Source organism: Vitis vinifera, chromosome 4 (genome assembly GCF_030704535.1).
Source record: "Vitis vinifera cultivar Pinot Noir 40024 chromosome 4, ASM3070453v1".
Classification (NCBI taxonomy): domain Eukaryota; kingdom Viridiplantae; phylum Streptophyta; class Magnoliopsida; order Vitales; family Vitaceae; genus Vitis; species Vitis vinifera.
This window is the reverse complement of record NC_081808.1, coordinates 22,233,746-22,245,402: the sequence shown is the minus strand read 5'-3', so window position 1 is coordinate 22,245,402 and position 11,657 is coordinate 22,233,746. Positions and strand designations below refer to the sequence as shown.

The window sequence follows — 11,657 nt, the reverse complement described above, 5'->3', positions numbered from 1 at the left end:
AAAACACTTTTTAAAATCATTACCAAACGTATTTTTAATATAATATTTATGGTTATTGTGATATTTAATCAAGGTAAAGGAATATATTTTTGAATAAAATAATTTTCATTTTTGAAATTTTGAAATAATTTTTATATGAGAAGAGATATTGAAAATTGAAGTAAAGATTTTGTTTGAGAAGTGTTTTAGAAAATAGTTTTTAATAATTGTTTTTAAAAATTATTTTATAATATTTTTAAAATAAAGTTTTACAATTTTTTATTTTAAATATTTTTTAAAAATAAACACTTGTATTTTATTTTCAATTATTTTTTTAATATATGTATAATTATTTTTTTTATTATATAGCCCTTAAAATGATAAGTGAAGTGAACTAAAATTAACTAATATATTTGATTAAAAAAATGTCTTATTTTATGTTTTCAAGATTAAAAACTGTTTTCTAATTAGTTAGTCTTGGTAATTATTTTTTAAAATAGTTTTTGAATTCTGTTATTTAATACAAAATAAAAATTTATTTAAAATTTTAAAATATTTTTAATATTTTTAAAATGATTTTTATGTTTAGCATGTTTGTATTATTATTTTTAAATTCGTGAAATGGAATCTGGAGGGGGGTGAGGATCCAGTCAGCATATAAAGAGCCAAGTCTGGGTCTGGAGAGGGAAGATACGAACTGAACTGAATTCATCTTCAAGGTTGAATTCGAGTGTGAAGGGTGAGGTGTTTGTGTGCAAAAGGTAAGTTGATTGCTGATTTTCATTCAATTAGATTTTCCCTTTCTATCTGCAACCCATCTTCTTCCAATCTCCCAAACTTTGATTTAATTTGTTATTATTATCATTGATAGTTTGAAGATGGTATTCCTGCTCTGGTCTCGCCCTTCTCCTCAGAAACAGAAGGCTTGCCTTGAAAAGTAGAACATCTCTCTCTGTAACTTTGATTCTTCTTCCACAGTTGGTTGAATGAATGAATACCCGTTATCATTATATTTATGTCTGATACGCATATACATCATTAGGTCTGGTGGCATCAACTATGATTCCAAGTACAAAGGATTTACTACCAAGCCAGCGTCTCAGCTCAAAGAAGACAAGGAGCTCTCAGAAGCTGGATTTTTTATCAACCATGCTCGCATTTTAGTGGGTTCGGGTCTTGATACCTATGAAAAGGGCAAGGTTGCTCTTGAGAACTGGAGGTTTCTACCCTTACATCTTCTTAGTTACTCAGAAGCTCTTTTTCAGAGGAAGACTCTGATTGTAAGGTTGATTTTGACTTGCAGGCATTTTGCATTTGATTGGGCGTTTGTCGATCCCACAACTCCGATTCGAAAAGGGGTGAAGTTTTGCGTTTGTACCAAGACGTTCCTTCCATGGACGATGATGCCTCTTGAGGTAGTGTATGTGGATGAAAAGAAAAATGCTAACAAGGCCATTGCCTCATTTGGGTTCGGCAGTGGCACCCTTCATGGTCACCTCCTGGTTAGTGCCTCCTTGCTGATTGAAATCTTATCCGTTTTCATTGTTTTGAAAATAGAAATCACAGACGTGGTTAGACCCCCTTGATTTGCCAGAACAAAAGGTCTTCTGATATTATTGTTTGGTGAATAAACCTCTTTTTTTTTGGGAATCAAATTTTGCTGTGTTTTGTTCTATTTCTGGTTTCAATTCCTTATACATGAGGAATAGAAACCAGAAATAGAAAAAAACACAGCAAAGTTTGATTCCCGAAAACAAGGGGTTTATTTACCAAAATGAGTATACTCATTTTTCATTTTTTCTCTTGTCTTTATGGCAAAGCAAGTAGGAGTTAAATTGGCATCATCTTAAATGTTGACTATCTCATGTTGTAGTTATATTTTCATGCGACATGAATGGTTTTGTCATGTAATTGATTGGTGTTGTGGATGTTTGAGATTGTAATATAGTTTGATTCATTGTAGGGATGGCACAGGTCAGTATGTTATGAACATGTGTGGCTATCTGTATCATTTTATGTTTATGTTCCTGTGGTAATTCTAGTTAGACTGGTGGAAAATGCCTGGATGCATATCTCTGACCCGTTTTTTGATTTGGTTCCATCAAGCAGTTCTGTTCTAAGATTTAGCAGGCCCCCTTCCTTGCACCAACTGACCTTCTAAGAAGCTGGTGCTGATTCTTAAACGGTTGGCATCGATTAAGAGCTAGCCATAGAATAATCACAGAACTTATTAAATCTCAGTTTGATCCATAAAATCAACTCATATAGATTTCTGCTTTTTAATTTCCTTGGGCATGATGGTAAGATTATAGTCAACCACTTGCTAATTATTTTTTGCAGGCTGCTTTATGTGGCCTAGCTGTTTCTTTCCAATTTCATTCCTTCTCTTTACTTCCTTTTTCTGTTGGACCTTAACAAATCAAAGTTAGCTTGCTTATTATTGAATGACTTGTTGTATTTTGGAACTTGGTTAGTAGAAATCTCTATTTATTGTTTGATGTAGCTCTGAGCTCATACGTCTATAAATTCAAAACTCTGTAATCTGGCACTGATGAGTGTATTTGTTTGATATTAGAGATTATCCATGAGGAAGATGAGCCCAGATAACCTCTTTAATGATTGTATTGTTTGATCTGCTTAGCCCATATAAAATGGGTAGAAACCCTAGTTGAACTTAGAAAAGGAAGCCAAACCAACGACCTTGCTTCCTCAACCAAAACAATGAAATTAAAGAAAATGAATAGAATCTTCTAACCTGATCCTTATTGACTATGAAGGACAAATTTGAATCCTGCTTTCTGGAGTAGGCCTGTTCAGTCAAGTTACATATGCAATGCATTTACATATGGTTACGTAATTGTTCCCTGTTGGATGCAATTTCTCATATATGCTGATTGCTTGATTCTGGCAAGAGAATAAAAGTCATTCACGGTGTACTAAATGCAGAGACTCCTGATGGCACTTAACTTTTTAGCTTAGATGGATGGATTTATTCTGTTGCATTGGTTCATTTGGCTACACCCGTCTGTCAATTCAAGTAGGGCATGAAAGACTTGGGTGCTAAAACCTTCTTTTTTTTTCTGGCATTGCTAGAGTTGAGCAATCGTGAATCTGCCAAAATTTTTATATAATATCAATTAATTATAACCTTAAACACATTAATACAGATACAGTTTTTCCTTATATTTGCATAATTCTGACATGCTAACCACGAACTTTCAGCAGGAAGTTTAATAGTGAGTTTTCTATGCTTTCTCTTTTTAGGATAAAATCAAAGCTCTCCTTTCACATGGATTCATTTTATCTGCTTGTTTAGTCTTTTCAACTTTGGTGCATGGTTTTTTCTTCCCTGAAACGGTTAAATCATGAAGTGTGCTAATATTACATGGGATTTTGTTGAAAACAGGCTGGAGAAGAGCGTTTTTCAATTGAGCTGGATGAGAATGACCAGGTCTGGTATGAAGTACTTTCCTTCTCCAAGCCTGGCAACATCCTATCAGTTCTCGGGTACCCATATGTACAATCTATGCAAAAGCGGTTTGCACATCTCTCTACCAATGCAGTTCTGAAACATTTGTCAGCCTAAGAACTCCATAGTATTTATAAATATTACACATGTTTCTTTTCCTGTTTTTATGAACACTTTGTTTGGGTGGTCTGAAAGATCTAATAAAAAATGGATTTTTTTTTTTTTTGGTGCAAGTTTCATTCATGACTAGCCTATCCTTAAGATGTACTATATCCTTTGCTTCATTTTATGTTTTGTTTTGTTGGGGGATCGGGGAATGTCTCCTTATACCTGGATTGAACACCCCTTCTAGGTGGTTATTATTATAATTGTTTTTATGTACAAGAAAATGGCTCTGCTCTCTTTTTACTATTTTCAAATGCAAGCACCTTAGTTTTAGGAAATATTTTTGCTTGAAATTGGTCATCTGCCAAAGGTTGTACAAATTGATGAAATGATCCCTGCAAAAAGGCTTAAGGGCCCCTTTAGTCTAATTAACATCAGCATTTAACTACGAGGATTTCATTGTTTAGACAAAATTGTATGATCAAACTACGGTCTCACAAAATGTGTTAGAGCCAAAAGCTTCTAGCTTATTGAAACTAGCTTAAAACTAGCTGAGTGCCTGGTAAATTGGGTATTTCCCCAAGGAATGAGGGAAACCTTCATTGTGCAAGAATAACTACATGAACCGGTCTCAAACCCTTAGGTTAATGTATAAAGCTTGTTCCACCATGAATATCATGAAAGGACTTTGTTTGGCAGCTGCTTGAACAATTCAGAATCCCTGTATAAGAATGAGCTGCAGAGAATCGTGTACAAGCAAGTTCTTGTCTTGGTGCCTCAGGATGGTTATTTACCTATTTGGTAAGCTCGGTGACAATGAGACCTCTTTGGACAATGGGCGCAACTATTGCCCATAGCCAGGAGATGATGATGATTTTGGATGCGAATTACAGTCATGCTTCTGAGGAAATCCATGGTAATTGGCCTTACCACATTGAGATATGACAATGAATCAGCTCTCTTTTGTGCATTCATAAATAATGACAATGGAATTTGGCTCTCCTTTATGCATCCATTAAAAGGACATTTTACAAGGTACACTACTTGATTCTGTAGCTTAACAAAAGAGGCAAGGAAAGAGTGTCAAAAGTAAATGGAGAGTGGCTCTTGAAATTAAAATGAAATTGCTGAAGTTTTTGTGTGATGACTGATGACTTGTTCCCTCCATTATAGATTTCTTAGCTCCAAAGCCAATAGATATCATCATAGCTTTAAAATGCATGTACACAAATAAAAGGAACTAACTACATAGATAGTAATATGAACTTTTCTTCCTAACTGATATAGGATATTACAATTAGGTCCTACCTCCCTCCTCCCTCCTCCCTCCTCCCGCCTCCCTCCTCCCCTGTGTAAGCATAACATCCTCGTTTTATCCCATGAGATCGAGAGGTTAGATAAATAGATACAACTTATGTGGGTTAAATAGAGTGCAGTTTCGAATTAGAATTAGAGATTGATTCTGATATTATTTATAGCAATATGTTTTCTTCTATGTAAATATTGTTTGGATTAGACCTATTAAGTACTCATGACTTTAAAATGCGTATACACAATTATGAGGAGTTCATTACAAATATAGTGTCAAAAATTTCTTCTCCCAATCGATGTGAGATATCACAATGCTCTTATACGAATTTGTAACACTTGGAACTTGGAGGACAAGGGTGACACGATCAATTCACATATTTAGGCTTGAAGACCCAATGTAAAAATTATCCAAACAAGCTAATACAAGTAGCAAATTGTCACCACCTAAGCTTGCTTAGAAAGACGGTATAGATAAAATAAAATATTTTCAACATAGTAATTAAGTCTATAAAATTTGAATTAACAATCCCCCAAACACAAGATAATTGATATAATAAAAAGGCAAACCTATTGAGTTCTGCACCATCAACTATTCTCTCCTAAACCTCATCTTCTGCACACTAGGTTTTTCTTGTTTTCTTTCATATTTATTTTATTTTTCTAGGTTCTTATATGAATCATAACATGCTAATTAGAAAAATCCACTTAATACGTTTGAAGCTATACATATATATTTTTTGCAAGGATTAATCAGAATGTTAAAACAAATTAACAATTGGAATCCAACTTACCTCTATAAGATTAATGATTCTAAAGGATTTGCAAAAAAAAAAAATTACCCAATCTTGGAAGCCTTATGTCCTGTTTGTTAATTGTTCTATTTTTTTTTTAATGTTTTTGAGAAAAAAAAAAAAGAAACTATTTCTAAGAGAAACAAAAAAAAAACATGTTTAACAATAAAAAACAAAAAACAAAACAGTTATGTTTTCTGGTAATATTTTTTAATTGCATTTACTTATTTTCGGAGAAATATTTTAAAAAATAACTGAAGATCAATTAAAATTAAAGAATTAAGGAAAAGATTTATTTTTAAAAAAATATTTAAAAAACATTTCAAGTTTTCAAATCGGTTTCTGTTCTATAAAAGAATAATTTTTAGAAACTATTTTAAAATTTATTATCCTTGTTTTGTTCCGAAACTAGTTTGAATTGAATTATAAATATTATATATTTAGGTTTTTTTTTTTTATGTAATTTGTAAGTCCTTTTTTTATGCTAGTTTATATTTTTCCTTGTCAGTTCTTTTTTTGTTCTCTCTCTCTCTCTTTTTCCTTTACTATGTTTGGTTCCCGAAAAATTTGAGGGAAAATGCGAGAGAAAGAAAATACAAAGGAAAACTAGAAGGAAAGAAAAAGTGAAGGAAAATAAAAAAAAATAGATTAAAAGTTGATAAATTATTTTTTTTGTTACTTCAAACTCATTTTATTTATTTTAACTCATCAATATAAAGATTAAATAATTTAAAAATACATAAGTTTTTAATTAGTTTTAATTATATTTGATTTTCTTTGATATATTTCATAGGACAACCAAACATGAGAAAATCATTTTCTTTAGCATTTTTTTTCTTTCCTTTGTACTTTCCGGGAACCAAACATAGCCTTAAACTCTATGGTTATGTTTGGTTCCCGAAAAATTTGAGGGAAAATGCGAGGGCAAGAAAATACAAAGGAAAAGTAGAAGGAAAATAAAAAAATAGATTAAAAGTTGATAAATTATTTTTTTTGTTACTTCAAACTCATTTTATTTATTTTAACTCATCAATATAAAGATTAAATAATTTAAAAATACATAAGTTTTTAATTAGTTTTAATTATATTTGATTTTCTTTGATATTTTTTATAAGACAACCAAACATGAGAAAATCATTTTCCTTATCATTTTTTTTCTTTCCTTTATACTTTCCGGGAACCAAACATAGCCTAAGGAAAGAAAAAAAATGCAAAGAAAAATGATTTTTTCATGTTTGGTTGTCATATGAAAAATATCAAAGAAAATCAAATATAATTAAAACTAATTAAAAGCTTATATATTTTTAAATTATTTAATCTTTATATTAATGAGTTAAAATAAATAAAATAAGTTTGAAGTAACAAAAAAAAATAATTTATCAATTTTTAATCTATTTTTTTTATTTTTCTTTATTTATTTTTTCTTCTATTTTTCCTTTATATTTTATTTCCCTTACATTTTCCTTCAAATTTCCTGAAACCGTTTATTTGATTGAAAAAAATTTACTATTTGAACTCTATTTAATTTCCTTCCGCTTTAATTTCTCTCTAGGTCTTCCATGAAGACCTCCTTTCATCTCATCTTATGATGTCCAACCTGGCCCCTGGGCACATCAAGGGTTAAGTCAATGTAAGTTGATCCCATTTCAACAAGGTTTGTTTCCATGGATCTCTTTTCAAGTTTCAACTTACAAAACAGGCCTCTCAAGTTGTGTGTACCATTGTCCATCTGCTGTCCACGTCAATCCCATTCCTAATCTTAACTTTTTTTCTAGATTAGAATCATTTTTTCTTTGCAAATAGTATCCATCTTGCCACGTCTACACCTGTCCCTTTTATTATTATATCATATCCACATCTACATTATTGAAAAAAACAAGATGGTAATTGGTACATGATCAATGAAAGAAAATGTAGGCCATGAAACCAAAATTTGTTCCTCTTTACTGGCAAAAGAAAAAAAACTGCCTATACACAATCCACTGATTACTGAGGTTGTGGGGCTCACTTTACATTGATTACAATTTGGAGATTAGGAGCATTGCAACCCCGGCGTACTCTAGTGAGAATTGAGAAAGCCCAAGCTTGAAGACCCCACCACCCGCCATTATTTCTACGAGATGCATCTCATAGAGTACATTGACACAGGAGAATCCACCGCTGGTGCACCATACACCCTTGGATGATCGCTCTCCAACCCATAGTCCATCATCGGACGGTACTCCAGCTCTTCATCATGATCGTACACGAAATCAGGGATCTCAATCTCGTTCCTCCTCACGTGTTCCCACAGGAGGTCCAGTCTGTTGACGTACCTCAGCTTCCCATACAGCCTGCAAACACTATAGGTGGTCAGATTTCGATTTCATTTGTATAAGCAAATGGAAAAATACGGGATGACGGTAGGGAGAGAATCTTTACCCTCCGCCGAGGAGAAGGCGGCCAAAGGTTGCCAAGAAGAGCCTAGACTGCAGGCCTGGGTGAACAAAGTAAACAGCCTCCAGATTCTCCTTCACGTTCACTGGAATCGCCTCGTAGATGGATCGGAGAGCTGAGATTCCGGGGAAATTCTCGCTCCTCTCCACATCGGTGTGCACGTACAGCACAGAGAACTGTTTTTTCCCTAATTTAGGGAAAATCTTGTCCTCCAAATATTTCTTCACGACATCAACGCTCAGAGTTCGCGCTGATCACCAAAATCACAACACAACAAATAAGGAAAAAAAAAAAAAAACCAAGAATCCTTTTAAACAGACAACACATAGACGTGTACAGAGAAAGGGAGAGAGATCTCACCAGGGAAGTACTTTCCGATAATGCGAAGGATCTTCCGGCCACGTTTATCTCTCCCCCGGATCTTGAAAATTTCGAGTTTCTCAACGAGTTGCTCCTGTTCGGATGGCGAAGCTTGAGCACACATGATTTCTGAATTTCAAAAAAGATCGCACCGAAGAAGAAAGGGGATAAAATAAACAAAGCGGCGTGGATAGGAACAGCAATATAAAGAAGAGAAGAGGAACTGGTTTGGGGTTAATATGGAATGATGACGATCGGATTTATCCCTTCGGGGAGAAGAAATTTTAGAAATCGGAGAAATCGCAGCATGGTTCGGGGAATATTCTAAAGCATGTTCCTTTTTGGACCAGGGCGAATGACTCGGGAGGCTCTTGACAAATGACGCGTGTATGAAGTGGGACCCCTCGAGAATTCATCTAGGGTGGAGAGACCATCTGGACCCTCCAATTTAATGAGAGGAAGGAGTTGGGGTAATTAGGATGATTTCCAAAACTTGTGTGTGCGTTGCGAGAATGTACGAGGGAGATTAGACTTTTAAAATTAAATTTTGCTACAACTTAAAATGTGAACGTTAAGGAGTAATGTTTGGATTTATTATTATAAAAATAAAAAGGCACATAGTTATTTTTCATCTATGAATTGTCTTGAATCCTAGGAATGAGGTATAGATATGCTAATTAATCATGTTGGGAACTTGGGAATGCCATTAAAGTTTCGGAATGACATATGATTTTCATGGTTATATTTAATTTAATACTTTATAACTTTTTTTTAACTACATTATTTATGATTTATTATCAAAACCACTAAAAATATTTTTTATATATATATATATAAATATCACTTTATTTTCATAAAATTATTCTTTTATAAAAAATAATTATTTAAAAAAAAGAGAGAGAAAAAAGAAAAAAGAAAAAAGAAAAAGAAGATAATTCTTAAATATGTTAGGTTATTTCCTAATGTGTTATACTTTTATAGTAATAGATGACATCACTGTAATAAAATATGAATAATAATGTAAGTGTGGACCCTGCATTTTTGTTCAATGCGCTTCCACTCGATAACAAACTCACTTTTTTATTTGAAAAATGATTTATTTATTAAGAAAATGAATTGGAGTTGTCACTTATTTTTCTTTTATTTTTAAAGGGTGAACAAAATAAGAAAGAAAACCATAAGTGTGACTCCTTATTTGGAAAATGTGGTTCGTGGAAACCAAATATGAGCTTGAGGGTCAGATTACTTATTGAGAAGGTACGGTAAAGACAGTAGCATTCCTCTAAGTCCCTAAAAAACGGGTCTTTACTAATAAGATGAAACAATCATGATAATTGGTAAGGAAATCGATGGAAACGAAAATGATCACACACTGAAAGTTAGAGCATGCATGGAGAATGGTTAGAGTGAGAATGGGTGCGTACCTTGGCAACAAACGACAATGCGTTATCAGGAAATGAGGTCAGTGCACAAGAATGAGCATAAAATATGTTATACGCATCACTAAACAGAATATGAAACCACTAATGGCACACATGACACTTCACTCAAACTTATTTTTATTTTAAAGAAAACATCACCAATGTTGAGCCCTCACCAAAGCCCAATTTATTTTTGCATGAATCAATTTCATAAATTCCATCACTTGAAATTATGAAATTTAAATTTTAGAACATTTTTAAAAACAGAGGAAATGTGAAAATTGCTTGCCAGAAGGAAAAATGGCAACAAAATTTTATTAAAAACGGAATTTTGAGGAACCTAAACATTAAAGAGGGATGAAGAGTTGAGAATTAAATCATTTGAAAACTAGATTTTCCAAAAAATCAATTTTGAAGTCATGCATGCAGGTATGGGCAGTGAAAACGGGCCTAGAGAAAGTGGTCATGCAAACCAAAATCATGCAAGTAGACCCGGAATGCGAGCACTGAGGTTGGGTATGGGATAACCAATGCAAGCGAGGTAACCAGAGAGAGATCAACTACAAACTTCTCAATGAGGTCCACATCTGTAGGATCAAATGCCTCAGAGTTGAAAACCGGACCCTTATCATAAATTGATAGCATTGTAAGACTATAAGAGAAAGGTCCTATTCCAAGCTTGGCAAGATACTGGTCACTTGCTTTGCTTTTGACACCAGAAAGATCTTTTGCACCTTTGGACCCCACTGCTTGGTTTTTCCATAAAGTAAGAACTTCAAGGTTGACTTTCGGGGAGAACTGACACTTTAATGAACCAGTACCACCATTTTGGTCTGATTAAGACTACTTGAAATTTGAGAAGCTATCGAATCGCTATCTTCAGAACCATCAAAATTGTTTTTTTAATCCCACCGGGCATCATTAGCATTCTTGGATGAGGAAACAGTGCTCCAAAGACATCACCCCATAGGAACTCATCAATGGAGCAACACCTATAAGTGGGGCATCGATATTTAAAGTCATGAACATGCCACCGGATTGATTCATGTTAGGGAAAGATGACAATAGCATGCATTGGGATCGTGATGAATTCTCTTGAAGGTGAAATGCTAGTTGATGAAGGGTCTTCCTCACAAACTCCTCATAACTTACTTGCCTATCACCTTCTACATCCACTTCTCGAATCAATCTCATCCACCTCTTCATCAGTCAACTTCTCACCGAGGTTTATCATTACATACTAAAGCTCTGTAGTAGCAATAAATCCATTTTGATCATTGTCAAAGACCTTGAAAACCTCTTTGAGTTCTTTTGGCATTCGGATTCGGTGACTAAGCATCATAAATTACAGGTCTACTATCGGTGACCGTACTCCTGACTTGCTGCACCTAATTCACCATTGTCCAACTTGCTGGCAGCTAGAATATGGCGAAGATCACCATTTACTTGTTGATGAAGAATTTGAAGAAAAATATGAAGAATTTGAAGACAAAATATGGAGGAACACCTCAATTCATTTTGTGATACCTTCCTTTACAATGAATGAAAGCATAAATAAATAGCCTACGAATATGAGACAATTTCGGAATGGAATTTCCCTTACATGGAAAGTGAATAAACTCTTACATGGGAAGTGAATAAACTACTCTTACATGGAAAGTGAATAAACTACCTTGCTAGAATTACTCCTAAATATATAAACTACTCTTACATGGAAAGTGAATAAACTACCTTGCTAGAATTACTCCTAAATCAATTATAATAAAGGCTGTACATTACACTAAT

General features: G+C 33.6%; 2 protein-coding genes across 2 annotated transcripts; one reads left to right on the top strand and one right to left on the bottom strand.

Moving 5' to 3' along the window:
* Positions 1-604: 604 nt before the first annotated feature.
* Positions 605-3,669, top strand: LOC100243684 (UPF0548 protein At2g17695). Its single transcript, XM_002278562.4, has 5 exons — positions 605-740; positions 851-916; positions 1,022-1,198; positions 1,283-1,481; positions 3,386-3,669. The coding sequence occupies exons 2-5, from the start codon at positions 858-860 to the stop codon at positions 3,563-3,565; spliced, it is 615 nt and encodes a 204-aa protein (XP_002278598.1). The 5' UTR covers positions 605-740; positions 851-857; the 3' UTR covers positions 3,566-3,669.
* A 3,907-nt stretch (positions 3,670-7,576) lies between these two features.
* Positions 7,577-8,872, bottom strand: LOC100265995 (uncharacterized). The gene is made up of 3 exons (XM_010648537.3): positions 8,452-8,872; positions 8,077-8,341; positions 7,577-7,988 (listed from the first exon to the last, which is right to left on the bottom strand). The coding sequence occupies exons 1-3, from the start codon at positions 8,573-8,575 to the stop codon at positions 7,769-7,771; spliced, it is 609 nt and encodes a 202-aa protein (XP_010646839.1). The 5' UTR covers positions 8,576-8,872; the 3' UTR covers positions 7,577-7,768.
* Between the last annotated feature and the right edge of the window lie 2,785 nt (positions 8,873-11,657).

Coding starts and splice junctions, on each gene's coding strand:
- LOC100243684 (XM_002278562.4), top strand. CDS start 858: ATGGTATTCCTGCTCTGGTCTCGCCCTTCTCCTCAGAAACAGAAGGCT. Junction 1,199..1,282: donor GTTGCTCTTGAGAACTGGAG/GTTTCTACCCTT, acceptor TTTGACTTGCAG/GCATTTTGCATTTGATTGGG. Junction 1,482..3,385: donor CCCTTCATGGTCACCTCCTG/GTTAGTGCCTCC, acceptor TGTTGAAAACAG/GCTGGAGAAGAGCGTTTTTC.
- LOC100265995 (XM_010648537.3), bottom strand. CDS start 8,575: ATGTGTGCTCAAGCTTCGCCATCCGAACAGGAGCAACTCGTTGAGAAA. Junction 8,342..8,451: donor TATCGGAAAGTACTTCCCTG/GTGAGATCTCTC, acceptor TTTGGTGATCAG/CGCGAACTCTGAGCGTTGAT. Junction 7,989..8,076: donor CGCCTTCTCCTCGGCGGAGG/GTAAAGATTCTC, acceptor TAGTGTTTGCAG/GCTGTATGGGAAGCTGAGGT.